This window comes from Oryx dammah, unplaced genomic scaffold, assembly GCF_014754425.2.
Source record: "Oryx dammah isolate SB20612 unplaced genomic scaffold, SCBI_Odam_1.1 HiC_scaffold_16, whole genome shotgun sequence".
NCBI lineage: Eukaryota > Metazoa > Chordata > Mammalia > Artiodactyla > Bovidae > Oryx > Oryx dammah.
In genome coordinates this window covers 42,322,924-42,340,823 of record NW_024070200.1, presented here as the reverse complement: position 1 = coordinate 42,340,823, position 17,900 = coordinate 42,322,924, and the positions used below count along the sequence as shown (strand labels likewise).

General features: G+C 50.1%; 1 protein-coding gene across 2 annotated transcripts in view; it reads left to right on the top strand.

The window, feature by feature from the left end:
- Positions 1-17,900, top strand: part of LOC120875530 (cell migration inducing hyaluronidase 1) — a 160,986-nt gene that overhangs the window by 137,048 nt on the left and 6,038 nt on the right. For both annotated transcript variants that reach the window (XM_040257396.1, XM_040257397.1), the window contains 7 exons: positions 2,252-2,432; positions 3,708-3,923; positions 8,812-9,023; positions 10,216-10,401; positions 13,534-13,738; positions 13,924-14,010; positions 14,932-15,089. In XM_040257396.1, coding sequence (XP_040113330.1) covers positions 2,252-2,432; positions 3,708-3,923; positions 8,812-9,023; positions 10,216-10,401; positions 13,534-13,738; positions 13,924-14,010; positions 14,932-15,089 — 1,245 coding nt within the window. The remainder of the gene's footprint in view (positions 1-2,251; positions 2,433-3,707; positions 3,924-8,811; positions 9,024-10,215; positions 10,402-13,533; positions 13,739-13,923; positions 14,011-14,931; positions 15,090-17,900) is intronic.

Here is a 17,900-nt window from a genome sequence, read left to right as displayed (position 1 = left end):
GCGGTGAGGATGGTGTTTCTGCTCAGACGTGAATTCAAGCCAGAGAGCGAGCCGCTGAGCCACAAGCAACAGAGGGCTAAGATTGGTCCTTTCTGCCTTGCCCCCAAGCTTTCGCCTCTTTCTCAAGAATTTATCCTTCCTGCTCCTACAGGTGGGACCCAGGCCTAAGCCCCCAGCCCTAGAGGGATGGGAATCTTAGAAAAGATTGTGAGGACAGACCCACAGTCTCCTTGGGCATGAGGGATCTAGAAGCCCTTGTTTCTGTCTAGCCTAAGCTATGTAGCAATCCCTTCAGATCATTTTTATGAGCAACTCTGGGTCTGCGTGTTTGGGTTTCCACACCGAGGGTTCCCAGCCTCCCAGGGCCAGAATGTCCTGATGACTTCCAGAGGTGAGTTTGTTTATGGAAGCCTGACAGCTTGGTCAGACTCGGGCAGGTTCCTCCAACTGCGTTTGAGAGAAGGAGCCCAGGACTACGCAGACTGAATCGTGGGGGATCCCTCCTATATAGGCCTGGGTTGGGGTCCCAGCATAAAGTAAGCACATAGTTTAAATATAGAGCTAGTCGGAATGGGCTGCCCCTAAAATACCTTAAATGGAAAGATGCACGGAGCTGCTCCATGAGAACACGATTCAGGGCGATGATATTAATCAATTACAAACAGAAAGATACAGAAATACCAGAAGTCCTTGGCACATGGTGTCCTGAAGGCGCGTTGCCAAGACTGGCGTGACCAGGCCCTTCCTCGGGGGAACATGTCTGGATGAGGGGAGCCCAGCTCCGGAGATGGGGACAGCTGAAATGTGGCCACTCCCCTTGGACAGACCCCCTTTTCTGCTTTGTCTTCCTTTCTCTGCCCTTCCTTCTTTATGTTTACCATGGAAAGAGAGGGTCCTGGCCCAAAGTAGTTGTTGCTATTGACAGGTCGCTCAGTCATGTCCAACTCTTTGCAGCCCCGTGGACCATAGCCCTCCAGCTTCCTCTGTCCATGGGATTTCTCAGGCAAGAATACTGGAGTGTGTTGCCATTCCCTTCTCCAGGGGATCTTTCCCTCCCAGGGATCGAACCCATGTCTCCTGCATTGGCATGTGGATTCTTTACCACTGAGCCACCAGGGAAGACCCCCTGAAGTAGAGATACCAGTAAAAGCATAAAACTCAGGCTTGAAGAACGAGCAAGTCTAGATTCAGGGCCAGGCCCAAGATGGATCAGCTCAGCCATCATAGGCCTGTGTTTTCCACACCCTGTTCAGGAGTCTGTGGCAAAGGAGAGCGGCATCTTGTGTCCCCCTGCTGGACCCGAGGCAGAATTTCTGAGTCACTAGTTCTCCACAGCCCCTCCTACCTCCAGCTCAAAGCCTTTTGCCTCTTACTCCATCTTTCCCTGCCTCCTGGGTACCAGGGCTTTCTTGAGGTCCTCTGCCAATTCACAGGCGTGCCCTCCCCGTGGGTCCTGCCCTCTCTTCTAAGGGTGCTTGAAACATCACATTGAAGTTACTCTTCCGTTTCACTATACCTTCCGTTCCGTGTCCTCCCTCTCCCTTGTTTCCCAAACCCAGCACACTGTCCATTGAAAGGCTTACTCACAGAGAGGAAACTCATCTGGGGCTTAATCTAATTAAATTGTTATAGCAACTAAGACTAAGGGGATAATGACTAATGGCTGTACTCTCCTGAGGGACATGATATTGATATTGGCACTCTCCAAGAATATTCACCATATTTATCCAATGACTCTTGATAGGATGGAAAGATTTGGGGAAATGTCTGTTCAGAACATCCCCCAAACCTCAAGCCAGCAATTAGACATCCATCCATCCATCTAATAATTCATCCAGCAATCATTTATTCATGTGTGCCAGTGGCTCAACAGTAAAGAGTCTGCCTGGCAATGCAGGAGATGTGGGTTACATGCCTGGGTCAGGAGGCTCCCATGGAGAAGGGAATGGCTCCCCATTTCGGTATTCTTGCCTGGAGAATCCCATGGACAGAGGAGCCTGGCAGCCTATATAGTCCATGGGGTCATGAAGAGTCGGACACAACTGAGCACAGATGCATGCATACCGCATCCATGAATGCTTTCTTAGTGAATGAACTAATGAGTCAGGCATGTTGTGTTGTGGGGCAGTTCTGGGAGGTGAGTAGGAAAGAGGAATGGTTTACCCATCATTACGATCCCCCTTGGAGGGCGCAACTACATGGTGGCCCGACACGGCCATCAGCCTGACAGCTGACTCCCTTCACTCCACAGGAATTTTCCCATCCGAGGCATTCAGTTTTATGACGGCCCCATCAACATCCAGAACTGCACTTTCCGCAAGTTCGCAGCCCTGGAGGGCCGGCACACCAGCGCCCTGGCCTTCCGTCTGAACAACGCCTGGCAGAGCTGCCCCCACAACAACGTCACCAACATTGCCTTTGAGGATGTCCCGGTGAGTGGGCCTCCCCCCTGACCCAGGGCGGGCTCCCAGCAAACCCAGACTTGGCCAGTGATTCACGAGTCCCCGGGGCCTGGAGTCTGAGCCGTTGCCACCACCACAGGGGTTGAACATCCTCCTCCAAGCAGGTCAGGCCACGTCTCAGGTCTGTCTGCAGCCAAATTGGAAAAGTACAAGTGTAGGTTGCCCCACAGGTCAAGTCTGGGTGAATGCCCGCCTGCCCTCAGCCCGTGCAAAACCCACCCAAGCCTTGCCAGGAACTTTCCGCTGCCCTCAAAGTTCTGAGGCTCTGTTCCTCCAAGGCTCTTGGGTTCAACCTCTACAGTCTGGTGACTGGGCCACTTCAGTTGGCACAATTAATCTAAAAAAAAAAAAAAAAAACAACCAGCAGTTTCCAAAGGAATCTTTGCAGGAGAAGCTCTGTTTAATCTCTCCTGGAGACTGAAACATAAACAGGGCCCTCCTAGCCCTGGACGGCAGCAAATTAGGAGCCGGGGCTGAGGTGGTCAGGATGGAGGGCTGCCCCTGAGACGGGCAGGTCCAGGGCTCCGGGTACATTTTCTCTGGGTTACATTCCCAGACCTCCCCCCTCCTCCTCCCCCTGCTCCTGCCCTTTGCCTGTCTGCCCAGTTCCTGGCAGCTGAGGGAAAAGATGTGAAACTCAAGTTACTTAATTTCTTTACTCAGGCCATTGGAGGCCTGAAAGAGTTCAGTCATGGAACTCTCCAAGGGCTCATGCTGAAAGACTGCCTTCCTATAACAGCATACACTCACCCATACACACACACACACACACTCACATACATATCCTCGCTCACCCATATCCCCCTGACATGTGTGTGTGTTTGTTATATATATATGTAATACTTTCTTGTGCAAACACTCACCACCACCTCAACCTCATTTCCTCTCTGTCTCTGTCACACACACACTCCTCTGCCCATCCCACCCCCCCCCCCCCCGCAGTCTTTTGAGCCACATGTCATAGTACTCTCTGGGGTTGCACACAACAGTCAGCCAGCCCTCCAGTGAGTAGAGGCCAAAACCGCGTGCTGGGCCTGAGGGCCAAAGCACAGCAGACGTTCGGCTGTCTTTCTGACTCCATATGAAGGGTCAGCCATGCAGTTTCCTGCACTGCCCCTGAGCCTCTCTGCATTGGCTGGTTCGTAGCATCAGCAGAAATCGGGAACTTCACCCTGGCCCGCTGATGGCCACTACCCCCCACCCTCTACCTTCTGGTCCAGCCTCACTTTCCTGGTTTCTGTTCAGATTACTTCCAGAGTTTTCTTCGGGGAGCCCGGGCCCTGGTTCAACCAGCTGGACATGGACGGGGATAAGACATCGGTGTTCCACGATGTGGACGGCTCCGTGTCTGAATACCCCGGCTCCTACCTCACCAAGGACGACAACTGGCTGGTCCGGCACCCAGACTGCATCAATGTTCCGGACTGGAGAGGCGCCATCTGCAGCGGGCGCTATGCACAGGTGGGTGGGGATGCAGGGTGTGCCTCCTCGGGGTCACTGTCATCTACTCGTGGGACAAGCATTGAGCCAGGCCAGAGAGAGACATGGGCTTCTTCTTTTTGAAAAAATCATTTATTTGTCTGTCTTTGGCTGTGCTGGGCCTTGGTTGCTGCACAGGCTTCTCTTTAGCTGCAGCGAGCAGGGGCTGCTCCTAGTGGCGGTGCCCAGGCTTCTCACTGTGGTGGCCTCTCTGGCTGCAGAGCACGGGCTCTAGAGTGACGGCTTCAGTGGTTGTGGCGCACGGGCTTAGCTCTTGTGGGATATTCCTGGACCAGGGATCAAACCTGTGTCCCCTGCATTGTCAGGCAGATTCTTTACCATTGAGCCACCAGGAAAGCCCATGGGCTTCTTCTTTATTCTTTTTTAAAAAAATTTATTATAGTTACTTTACAATGTTGTCTTAGTTTCTGCTGTACAGCAGAGTGAATCAGCTATACGTATACATATAGCCCCTCTTTTTTAGAGTTTCTTCCCATTTTAGTCACTACAGGGCATCAAATAGAGCTCCCTGTGCTTACAGTAGGTTCTCAATAGTTATCTATTTTATACATAGTGTGTATATGTCAATCCCACTCTCCCAATTCATCACTAAAAAATCTACAAACAATAAATGCTGAAGAGAGTATGGAGAAAAGGGGATCTTATTACTCTGTTGGTGGAAATATAAATTGGTACAGCCATTACAGAGAACAAAAAACTAAAAATAGAACTACTGTACGACCCAGAAGTCCCACTCCTGGGCATATGAGTGGAGAAAACCATAATTCAAAAAGATACATGCACCCCAATGTTCATTACAGCACTATTTACAATAGTCAGGACAGGGAAGCAATCTAAGTGTCCACCAACAGAGGAATGGATAAAGAAGATGTGGTGCACATACTCAATAAAATAATAGTCATAAAAAGGAATGAAATTGTGCCATTCTTTATCCTTTTTACTTTTTCTCCCCACCCAATAGGATTTTCAAAAATCCCAAGTGAAAACACTTTGTAAGCAGAGGTCAGGCTCCTGCACTTACTGTGTGACCTCAGGCAAGTTACCTAAACTCCTGAAGCCTCTGTTTTCTTATATGTAAAATCAGGATAATAGTTGAACTCTCTTAGTGAGCATGTAAGGGCCTCACCAGTCCTCTCCACCAGAAATACAGGCACATGAGCGCAAATGTTCCAGGAGTTACATTAAAAAGGAAAAATAAATGAGTAAAATCTATTTTAATAATAGACTCTATTTAACTCAATATATTCAAAATGCTATCATCTCAACATGTAATCCGCATAAAAAAGCATTAATGAGGCATTTTACATTCATTTTTCTCCTGTGCCAGGTCTTCAAAATTCTCTGCATATTTGATGCTTGTAGCCCATTTAGTTTGCATTCAAAGTTTCTACAGTTAAAGTCAAAGCTAGTCCTACCAAAACAATAAAGCTGTGTTTCAGGGAAAACTCTCTTACACCACTTTTGAAATTTTAATTAATTAAAATTAAATTTAAAATCTGGGGCCTCAGCCACACCGCCCACATTTCCAGTGCCCAGTGGCCACACGGGCAGTAGGCAAGGAAAGTACCCGGCATGTGAAAATATTAGTGACTATATTGATGTTATGCAGAGGAATAACCAGGACTGGATAAGCAAAAGAAACGAGTCTCCAAGGAGACAAAGAGCTGTAAGAAGAGGAGGGTGGTAAGCCGGGGGGCCCCAGTAGGGGTAGGAACATGTAGGAATGAGGAAGTCTTCACCACCACCCCACAGGCAGGCAGTTATCACCACTGTGGACGTCAGCATCCAGGGTGGGCATTAGAAGAGAGCTAAAGGGGGGCTTCCTAGAGGTCCGGTGGTGAACACTCTGCACTCTCACTGCCAAGGGCCCGATTCATTACCTGGTCGGGGAACTAAAATCAAAAAAGAAAAGAAAGAAAAGTGCTAAAGGTGGTAAGGTGATTTGACATCTGGGAAGAGACGGAGCAGGGAGCTAGGGAAAGGGCCATGGTGGGGCAAGGTGGGCCCCTGGGGGCAGGGCTGTGCTGGGAGTAGATTCCAGCAGAGGCAAGAGGGGCTGACATTAGCAGGAGAAGGGAACAGAGGAAGAAGGAGCCAGGATCAGAGAGGTCCAGGGCGTTTCTTTCCACAGTAGAAGGGGAGATGATGTGCTGAAGGGGTAGAGAGTGGTCCTGAGCCAGGGGGTCTGCAGAGAGCAATCAGGCTGGAAAGAGTTGCCACAGAGACTGGGAAATGCTGACAGAGGCATGTGGAAGGAGTACCAGGCCATGCTACAAACCCAGTGGAGACGACTGATGTAGCCTGGAGGGGCACCCCTCTCCCCATGCGAGACTTCCTCAGGCCCACCCCAGCGCCCTGCAGGGGAGGTGGACCCGTGGAATGGTCCAGGCTGAGGGGCTCCTGTGTGTGTGGGCAGGACAAGGTGTCTGACGCTCTGGGAGTGAGCAGGTGACGTCATGGTCCAGGGCAGCTCAGAAGGGAAGTGTGGTCAGAGGGAGCTGATGGACGGGAGTCATGACCCACATAATTAAAGGGTGACCAGGCCCTTGTGCCTTGCAGCCGCACTCTGAAAGTGAGAGCATCCCTGATTCAGGGCCGAGACATCCCGTGTGGAGGGAGCCTTGATCTTGAGCTTCCTTCCCACCCTTTCTTACTGAAACGTTGCTCATCTTCTGCAGAAAAGGGCTGACCAAGCTTGGAGGTTATCAGAATTCACTACCGGTTAATTATTATTAATATTCTCCTTTCCAGAGATGGTGGGATGTATTGAGAGAGTAGTGTTGAAACATATACGCTACCATATGTAAAAGAGATAGCCAGTGGGAATTTGCAGTTCATGCAGGGAGCTCAACCTGGTACTCTGTGACAACCTAGAGGGGAGGGGTGGGGTAGGACACGGGAGGGGACATACGTATACCTATGGCTGATCCATACTGATGTATGACAGAAATCATCACAATATCATAAAGCAATTATCCTCCAGTTAAAAATAAATTAAAATATAAAAGGATGGGAAAAGAACATGTAAACACTAAAAAATAATAATGATAATATCCTTCCTTCACTTTACAGCTTACCACAGGCTTTAAGATGCAATGGCTTTAAACACTTAGACTCATGACAACTCCATGTTAGGGCAGGGCTGAAGTTCCACTTCCCATTTTACATGTGATACAAGCAGAAAGGAAGAGAACTTCTTCTTTCCAAAGGCACAACATTATTGAATCTTGATGTGATGTTTTCTCTTGGCCACAGCCACAGGGAGGTCACCTGAGGAATATGGGACAGATCCTAAAACAGGACACGGTGTTTTCTTTTACTTATTTCTTGGCTGTACTGGATCTTTGTTGCGGCGTGCAGTCTTTCTCTAGTTGTGCACAGGGGCTTTCTCTAGTTGCAGAGCACGGGCTCTAGAGCATGAAGGCTGGGTAGCTGTGGGGCATTGGCTTAGTAGTTCTGTGTCATGTGGGATTTTATTTCCCTAGTAGGGACTGGACCTGTATCACCTGCATTGGAAGGTAGATTCTTAGCCACTGGGCCACCAGGGGAGTTCTGGATGCGGTGTTTGTTTTTTAATGGATTTTAAAAATTGAAGTATATAGTTGATTTGGGGGCTTCTCAGGTGGCTCAGGGAGAAGGAAATGGCAACCTATTCCAGTATTCTTGCATGGGATATCCCATGGACAGAGGAGCCTGGTGGGCTACAGTCCATAGGGTCGTGAGAGTCAGATACAACTTAACGACTAAATCACTACCACCCACTAGATGGCTCAGTGATTAAAAATATATATATGCCTACCAGTGCAGGAGACTTGGATTCAATCCCTGGATCGGGAAGATCCCCTGGAGAAGGAACCAGCAACCTACTCCAGTATTCTTGCCTGGGAAATCCCATGGACAGAGGAGCCTGGTGGGCTACAGTCCATGGGGTCACAAAAGAATTTGACACAATTTAGTGACTAAACAACAACATAGTTGAATTACAAGGTTGTGCCAATCTCTGCAGTAAAGTAACTCAGTTATACTCATATATACTTTCTTTTTAGGTTCTCTTTTCCGTTATGGCTTATCACAGGCTATTGAATCTAGTTTCCTGGGCTATACATGGGGACCCTCTTGTTTATCCATTCTAAATATCATAGTTTGCATCTACCAACCCCAGACTCCCAATCCATCCTTCTCCCTCCTCCCTCCCACTTTTGGCAGCCACAAGTCTTTTCTCTATCAGGAGGACATGGTGTTTTAAACCAAGGGTGGCTCAAAGCAGTCAGGCTCTTCTGTCCCTTGGATTAAGTGTCTAACAGTCTTGCTTGCATGTTTGCCTCTGAAATGAGACACCATTGATCACATGATGTGTGCCAATAGCCACAGGGACCGGCCACTCGAGCCAGACACCAAGGATGAGAGGGGGAAGTCGGCCACACGCCAGGCTCTTTCTCAAATGCAGACAGGACAGTAGCTGGTTACAGGGGAGTTACTTCTGCAGCAGAAGTGTGAAAATCCTCTCTCCCCCACTCCTTCCTGATCCCCCTGACTTTCCCCCCAGTTTGCTCTCTGCAAATTAAGCAGACACCCCTCCCAAGTTCCCACTGGTCTCCCCTCAACAGAGCACTTTTTTGAAGATGAATGGAGAACATTGGCTGGCTTGCACAGAACGGCTAGGGCCGCATTCACCAGCAGAAAGAGATGCCCCCTTATTTGGCCTCCTCTCATTCAAGCTTTCTAAAAAGGGCTCTGTGAAGAGCAAGTGCTTGTGAAAGTGTACTCTGTGCTCAGATGTTAACCAGATGCTCCCGGGATGACCCCTCGTAATTGCCCCGTTGTGTGTTTCCTTTTTGGGCTCTAAAAGATGTACATTCAGGCCTACAAGACCAATAATCTGCGGATGAAGATCATCAAGAATGACTTCCCCAACCACCCTCTCTACCTGGAGGGGGCCCTGACCAGGAGCACGCACTACCAGCAGTACCAGCCAGTCATCACCCTGCAGAAGGGCTACACCATCCACTGGGACCAGACTGCCCCCTCTGAGCTCACCATCTGGCTCATCAACTTCAACAAGTGAGTGGGGGGCCTCATAGGAGCAAGGTGACCTGGGGATAGCTGCCCTGGCTCCGCTCAAAGCTGTGGTGATAACAGGGCCTCGTTTCAAGGTCCTGGGCTTACTGCTCACAGAATCCCAGGCTAGCCCAGGTCACCCCTGCACGAGGGTGCACCTAGAGGGCTTGACATCACCTAGTGGTTAAGAGGCAGAAGACCTGGGCTGAGGCTCTGTTCCGCACGGGGATGACCTCACACAGGGTGTCTGACCCTCGGAACTTCAGTTCCTTCTTCATCTAGGAGATGAGCCTACATAGTGTTACTTTGCAGAGTTGTAGTGAGGATGGATTGTGAGAGTGTACGGCAGGCATTTCACCCAGCACCTGGCTTTATGAAGTGCTCAACGTATGGCAAAACTCCCTGGCATTCCCGTTTTACAGAGAGAGACGAGACTGCGAGGTGAAGGGGTGAAGCTGAGGGCATCTGGAGAGGGCTTCATGAATTTGTTTATGTCATGTATCTTCTGCGCATGAACAGCATTAGCTTGGCACAGTATTCCCGTGAGACAGATATTTATCAGATGCAGAAAAGAAGACCCAGAGGGCTGAGATGGGCCCCACAATCAGGCTGAACCAGGAAGGGGCTGAATCCAGATCTTACAGACCCTGGTTTTTTTACTCCGGCCCTGTTGAAGTGAAAAAGTGAAAGCGTTAGTCGTGAGTCGTGTCCGACTCTTTGCAACCCACTGGGCTGTGGCCCACCAGGCTTCTCTGTCTATGGAATTCTCCAGGCAAGAATACGGAAGTGGGTGGCCAGTCCCCTCTCCAGGGGATCTTCTTGATCCAGGGATTGAACCCAGGTCTCTTGCATTGCAGACAGATTCTTTACTGTCTGAGCCACTAGGGAAGCTCCTAGCCCTGTTGAAAGAAGGTCTTTTTATTTTTCCTAGCCGGTGTTCCATATGGAACACACAGTGCAGACCCTGGGGACACCCCATGGACCCACTGCCGTCATCCATTCATTTCTCCCTCTGTCCTTGAACACTGTGTGACCCAATCATGACCAACAGCAAGTGTTCTTTCAAAACTCCACACTGAAAAGTGGACATGCCATTCGGTGGAGAATGCTTGGGTCTTCGTCCAGTGTACACCAAAGAGGCCCCGTGGCTGGGACACCCTTACTCGTCACCTGATGACTCTCCTTCCGGTTCTAGGGGTGACTGGATCCGAGTGGGACTCTGCTACCCCCGGGGCACCACCTTCTCCATCCTCTCGGATGTCCACAATCGCCTGCTGAAGCAGACGTCCAAGACGGGCATCTTCGTGAAGACCTCGCAGATGGACAAAGTGGAGCAGAGCCACCCTGGCCGCAGCCACTACTACTGGGACGAGGACTCAGGGTGAGGAGCCCTCTCAGGTTGTCCCCTATCCTTTCCAGTAATCCCAGACCCACCGTGCAGTGGGTAACCTAATACCGTTTCCCAGGCACTTCTGATCTCAGGCGGATTGTACCATCCACCGGTGACGTTGTTTTTAAAGCTGTGAGGCTTTGGGAGGAAAATAAGCATGCTCTTAATATACACAAGGATTATAGGGAATCCACCTATTTTAGGAGAAACAATGTGAAACAGTGAATCTTAGAACTGAGAAAATGTGGCACATGACCTCAACTCCTTACACCCCAGTTGGAGCAGATGATATCATCCTTGATTCAGAAATAAGCAGAGGAGGCACAGGGTGAAGGGTAATGACTTGTTCAGAGAACCTAGCATGAACTCGGTGTGGCTGGTCTTGAGCACATACCTCTCTGCACCTCCACGTCCTCCCCTTTTTGCTGAACTGCACTAGGTTCTATTCAGTAGGGACATCATGGGGACAGAGTCCTTGTTCCTGGAGATAGGGAGCTAGGAGGTCACCTTCCCTAGAGAGAGAGAGTTTTACTCTGACATCTTAAGAATGCTGACATGTCTGCAGAGCGATGAGCCTGTTGTTAGCCAACTCTCCAGGGACTCAGGGTAAAAAATTGTTTCGTATTCATTTTTCCATTCTTTTTTTTAAATATTTTTATTTATTTATTTGGCCGCTCTGGGTCTTAGCTGTGGCTCATGGCATCTTTAGTTGAGACATGCGAACTCTTAGTTGCAGCATGTGGGATCTAGTTCTCTGACCAGAAGGGATGGAACCCAGGCCCCCTGCATTGGGAGCCAAGAGTCTTAGTCACTGGACCATCAGGGAAATTGCTGTACTTTTTTTTCCATCTTTGAATTGAAATCAACATTTAGGAAATAGAGGATGCTTAGAAATATCTATAAAGATAGGGCTTTATCAATTTGATTAAAGGGAAATTCAGATTTGAAAGTCAGAAGTGTAAGTAAAAATGCTGGGGTCTGGAGAGGCAGCATAGAGCACCGCTTCCCCACATCAGTTCTAAACCAGTGGTGGGGCAGACAGGACAGCAGGTGAAGAGGGACCTGTCTCACTGATGACAGAGCTGATGACATTTCAGTGATGTCCCACAGAGGTCTCACTGGTGAGCAGAGCTTCCCAATACTGGGTGCCTCTACCCAGCCCTAGGCTACTTATCTCATGAGGGTGGCCATGCGATGACATTGAAACCAGCGTTGTGATTCATAAGTAGCCCTGAATGAGCCGCCATGCAATGCTGGAGTCGTTTTTCTATAAGCTTTGAAAAAGTAACTAATTTTTTTTGTTCATTCTTACCTGAAAACTCTTCATTTGACCATATGACTTTTGAAAAACAAAATAGCACACCAAGATAAAAGATGAAAAAAGAGTACAAATAACTCAGCTATGAAGCTCCTAGTCCAGTGGAGGAGAAAAGCTTGCCTGGGGAACCCTGGTGATGACGGTAGACTCATCTAACGTCCCAGGGGAAAGCCTGTTTTTCAAGAAGTCAGCATACTCTCTTTGATATTCCGATGCCTATGCCAAAAAATATTAAAGGAAAGCATCCCATGTTCATATGACTGTGGTATTTGTGAATAAAACTCATTCCTTTTTGGTACCCATGGAGATTATAGCGTGGTCTTTAGGGTTTAGGACCTGGGTAATGTTTATGCCTGTAGTAATATTCATGAAGATAAAGACTGCCATAGGAAACAACTTCCAAGTGACGTGTGAATAATAAGGAGCAAACTCCCTGATGGCTGAGTGGTTAAGAATCCACCTACCAATGCAAGAGACTTGGGTTCAACCCCTGGGTCAGGAAGATCCCCTGGAAAAGGAAGTAGCAATACCCACTCCAGTATTCTTGCTTTGGAAATCCCATGGACAGAGGAGCCTGGCGGGCTACAGTCCTTGGAGCCACAAAGAGTCAGACACAACTTAGTGACTAAACAACAACAGGGTACATGGGGGGCAGACCAGAGCCTCCCCCCATCCCACCCCATCGGCTGACCGATATACCCACACCCAGCAGTCAAACGAGCCACTCCACTTTCCCCAGGAAGACATCAGTGAGGGGACAGGATGGGCCCAGGAGTGTTTAGAAAACTCCCTCCGTATGAAAACTAGAGAAGGAATTAAATATCCCTCATACAACAGCAGAAACTATTATGATTTTTAAAATGTAAATAAGGTGAAGTCTTCATCGCACCATCTATGTGTAATATCTTCTTTTAGGATCATGAGAATTGCTTTGTTCCAGAGGTGTGAATTTTTCAAATGTAAACTGCCACTAAACAAGTTGAACCTTTTTTGATGAAAAATTTTTTTAATTTACGATTTTCCCTTTAGAGCAGATTCTGCTGCTTAATTTACCTTTTTTATTGGCTGCTTAGCTCATCATTATACCTATGGATTATCACTCTGGGCTTTAATTCAGTGACAGCCTCAGGGACGAGCTGGGTTGTAAGATGCTTGTTTCCTGTGTAGAAAGCCAAATTCTTAGGCTTTTTGAATTCTTAGGGCTGTTTTCCATGATCTTTCTGCCTGACAAATGTGTTACTCTTTCTTACATTCTGAGCACCTGCCTTCAATGGCTACCTTCTATTCTGCTATGGCCTAGGACACCTGATAACCAGCTTGTTATAACTGGAGAAGTGTCAAGTTAGGAAGCCAGAAAGCATTCTCCTCACCAGGCACAGTGTGGGGATAAAATGCCAGCTCTGCCCCTTTTGTGCTGTGTGGTCCTGGCAAGTTGCTTCACTTCTCTGAGCCATTGAGATGTGAGAAATGGGATGATAACAGTGCTTGCCAGACTAGATTGTCTGAGGGTTAAATGAGATAATATGTCCATTGATGGCATGTGTCTAGCAGAGCAGAGAGTACGTGCTCAGAAAATGAAAATTGTCAGTATTAGCTTTTTCCTCAATGCATTTTTTTTTTCATTTCTCCAACCACATACAACCTTGTGGAGGTGGAGTGGGGGTCCTCCTCCATTCTGTGGGGCCTACTGGGTCTAGTACTGTGGCCAGCACAGAGTGCAGAGGCAGAGGGAGGAAGAAAGCGGGCTGGGGGAGGAGGAAGATGTGGATACCAAAGAGAACCGCCCGCTCTGCTTCTGTGTGCAGGCTGCTTTTCCTGAAGCTGAAAGCTCAGAACGAGAGAGAGAAGTTTGCCTTCTGTTCTGTGAAGGGCTGCGAGAGGATCAAGATTAAAGCTCTGATCCCAAAGAACGCAGGCATCAGCGACTGCGCGGCCACGGCCTACCCCAAGTTCACGGAGAAGGCCATCGTGGACGTGCCCATGCCCAGGAAGCTCTTTGGTTCTCTGCTGGTGAGTGGCCAACAGGCAGCCGAGCCCCAAGGCCCTCGGGGTCTTCTCCGGACCTCTGCTCCCCTCTTTAAACCCTTTCCCGTGGCTGAGGGGTTACAGGGAAGTGAGGGGGCCGACCAGCCCTCAAGCCGGACACTGGACCTCCCGAACCTGAAACCCGCCCTGGGTTTTTGTTTTTTCTCTAGAAGACAAAGGACCACTTCCTGGAGGTGAAGATGGAGAGTGCCAAGCAGCGCTTCTTCCACCTGCTGAACGACCTGGCGTACATCCAAGTAAGCCTCCGTCCCCCTGCCCGGGGCGTCTCTGCTCACCGAGACCTCGTGTCAGTGCCTAGGGCTGTGGTTGCCAGTGACTGCCAGCCAGGTGGCTGAAGACAACAGAACCTTCCCGGCATGGTTCACAAGCTGGATGCCCGACACCACAGGGCTGCCAGGGTTGTTTCCTCCTGCAGGTGCTGAGGGCGAGTCCTTCCCTGGCTTCCTCCAGCTTCTGCAGCCACCAGCAGCCTGGATGCCCCTCTTCCCAGCTCAAAGCTGCGTTCCCCCAGCCTCTGCCCCTGTCCTCATGTGGTCTTCTCCCCCATATGATTGAGTTTCAGACCGCCCTCTTCCTTGTCCTTATAAGGACATTTGCCTTTGGATTTAGGGCCCATCCGAAATCCAGGATGACCTCATCTTGAGATCATTAACTTAATTACATCTGCAAAGGCCCTTGCTCCAAATATAGTCACTCCCAAAGGTTGCAGTAAACGTGTCTTTTTGTGGGGAGGCCATCCCAGGTGGCTCAGTGGTAAAGAACCTGCCTCCCAATGCAGGAGACACAGGTTCGATCGCTGGGTTGGGAAGATCCCCTGGAGGAGGAAATGACAACCCACTCCAGTATTCCCACTCTTGCCTGGGAAATCCCATGGACAGAGGAGCCTGGTGGGCTACAGGCCATGTGGTCGTGAAGAGTCAGACATGACTGAGCGACTGAGCATGCACACGCACACACACACACGCACACACGTACACGCACGCGCGCACACACACGTCCTTCAGCCACAGGAACTGACTGAAGTGGGTTTTATGCTTTGAACAGCTGCACTGGCACCCTCTGCCTTCAGAGCCCACGTGGGACCCATGTGGGCAGGAGAGCCTCAGGGACCCCCTCCCCACCTCCATGTCACACTCTGTGTTGCCTGTCATCTGCAGGTGGACGGGAAGAAGTACCCCAGCTTGGAAGACGGCATCCAGGTGGTGGTGATCGACGGGAGGCACGGGCAGGTACTGAACCACACCGGCTTCAGGAACGCCATCCTGCAGGGCATCCCCTGGCAGCTCTTCAATTACGTGGCGACCATCCCCGACAAGTGAGTCTGGCTGAGGCCCCCTCCCTGTCCCTGGGGCCTGCATCACAGTCCAGGCTGAGGAAGCTTAGGGTGCCTCCACGCACTGTCCACGGTTTCCCAAGTGGCTCATTGGTAAAGAATCTGACTGGCAATGCAGGAGATACGAGTTCGGTTCCTGGGTCAGGAAGATCCCTTGGAGAAGAAAATGGCAATCCAGTTCGGTATTCTTGCCTGGAGAATTCCATGGACAGGGGAGCCTGGTGGGCTATAGTCCATGGGGTTGCAAATAGTCAGACAAAACTAAGCAACTAAACAATAACAACAGCGGTCTGCCCATCCATGATGGGAGCAGGCCAAGAAGCCTCCCTACCTGGTGCCTCTGAGATGGGAGCCCGGGGCCACTGGGAATGCAGGTCAGGCCGAGTCTACCGCTACACATGGGAAGCCTGCCCCGGCCCTCCACCCCCACCCAGCATACTCTCCCAGCATGAGCTCATCCCCGCCCGCACTCACTGCAATCCAAATGCTGGTGGCTGCCAAGCCTCTCCAGCCCCCGTCTCCCTCCTAAATGCCAGATATTTTTATCCAATGGCCACTTGGACTCTGCCACCCAAATGTCCCCTATGGAACTGAATTCTCATCATTTTTTTTTTAATCCTCTAAACCAGCCACCCCTCTTGGCCACATTTTGGTGAAATCGTCATCTCCCATCCAGGCAACTAGCTACACCGGAGTCCAGGCATCACATTTGGTCTGGTCTTTCTCTTGTTTTGACATCACCACACTCAGTAACCACACCTGTCGCCTGCCTGCACCGTGGCTCCCCTGCTCATTATCCCATGACATCCTCTCCATCACCTCCAGTCTGCCACCCACACTGTCAGCACAGTGACCCAACAGACTCCCTCGCCCAGCCTCCCCCACTTGAATCTACCCACCATACTTGCAGGGGGGCATTAAGCTTCTTAAACACAGGTGTCCCATGTCCCCTTTCCTAGGGGTAATTTCTCTGCCACCTTCCAAAACCAACTCACACGTCACCTATTTGGTGAGGTCTCTTCTGATCCAATCAAAAGTTTCTACTCATCCCTGCCCCCACAGAGGTCCAGTGGATGTATCTGCTCCCTCATCTAGGGTCTGGATTTTTATTTTTTAAAAGCCTTTTATTTTATAGTAGCAAAGAGCCAATTAAGTGTTGTGATAGTTTCAGATGGACAGCAAAGGGACTGAGCTGCACAGATACATGTACCCATTCTCCCCCAAAGTCCCCTCCCATCTGGGCTGCCACATAACTCTGAGCAGAGCTCCTTGTGCTGTACAGTAGGTCTTGCTGGTTATCCATTTTAAATACAGCAGTACGGAGATCATATCCAACTCGTATTTTCATTTCTGATATAATGGAGAATTCACTCCAAAGCCACAACCTGGACTAGCAGGCAGTCTAAGTGCTTCATGTGGTACCTGTCATCCAGGAGGTGCTTGGAAAATATTTACTGATGAAAACAAACGTGCTTCCCAGATGCTATATGAGGGCCTGACTTGAACTGGACGCTGTGTGAGATTCCAAAGACAGGGGTGGTGCTTGACCACCTTTGGTCATGACTTCTTCAGCATCATGTTTTCACATGCAGATTCATACCAAAGCAGGAGATTAGCTGATTTGGGGAAAAAGAGGATCATCTAGAGATTTTTAGTTTTCTTGCCTTTTGGGGCCAGAGAACTTTTCCTGGAAATGAAATAGGATGCAGAAGCCTAGAATAAGAAATGGAAATGCAGGAACTTCCCTGGTGGTCCGAATGGTTAGGAATCTGCCTTACAATGCAGGAGATGGGGGTTTGATCCCTGATCAGGAACTGAGGTGCTGCAGAGCAACTAAGCTCCAATGTGTTGCAACTTCTGAGCCCAAGCAAATTAAAAAAAAGAAAGAAAGAAAGAAATCGCAATGCAGAGCTGCTCTGTTAAAAACCAGGGGTGAGAGGCATGGGGTCTCCCCATCCAGGGCTCCTCTCAGCCCATGCTGCAGCCCCAGTGCACCTTGCTGGGGACAGCCCTCACCAAGTACCTGCTCTGAAGCACGCCCTGGGTGGGCACTGGGTACCCAGGCAAGAACCGGGTACCCCCCAGACCTCAGGGAGAGCAGCAGGGGTTGAAGGAATAATGCAAGGCAGGTCCTGCCCCACTGTCCCCGCAGGTCCCAGCCAGGTGGCCCCACCTTCCCAACCCACCCACAGGGCCACCCCAGCCCCAGGGCCCCAGGGAAAGGAGGACACAACTGCTCCCACCAGAACTTTCCAGGATGGCTTCTGGGGGCTGCCTCTGTCAGCACCCCTTGGGAGCCTCGTGTTGACAGATGTGGGGGCTCAGTGGGCATGAGAAGCTCAGGCCAGGCAGAGAAGGGCCCCTGAAGAGTACAGGCAGCTTCCAGTGCTGCCAGGAGGCCGGGGCACATGAGTAGCTCCATCTCTCTCCCACCCTACTCCCAGAGGGCATGCTCTTCATTTGAGTCCAGCCCAGCAAGGAGGCTTAACTGAGCCAAAGGGGTGTTAGCTTCGTTTCTGAATGGGAGTGACGGGGACAGTCTCCTGGGAACAGAGCCTGGATCCAGAATCCAGAGTCAAGGTTGTTGGCAACACACTGCCCTCCTCCCCACCCCCCAGCCCTCTGTGATCCAGAGGAGCCGGGGCAGCCCAGCTCCCCTCTTCTCTGCTCTTCCCACACACGAGCTCTTTACATTTTGACAGCTGTCTTTCTGCTCCCTATGGGACACGTATGGGGGTAACAACGGCTTCCAGAGTCCTATACAGTTTTTCCATGTCTGGACTGTGGTCTGTG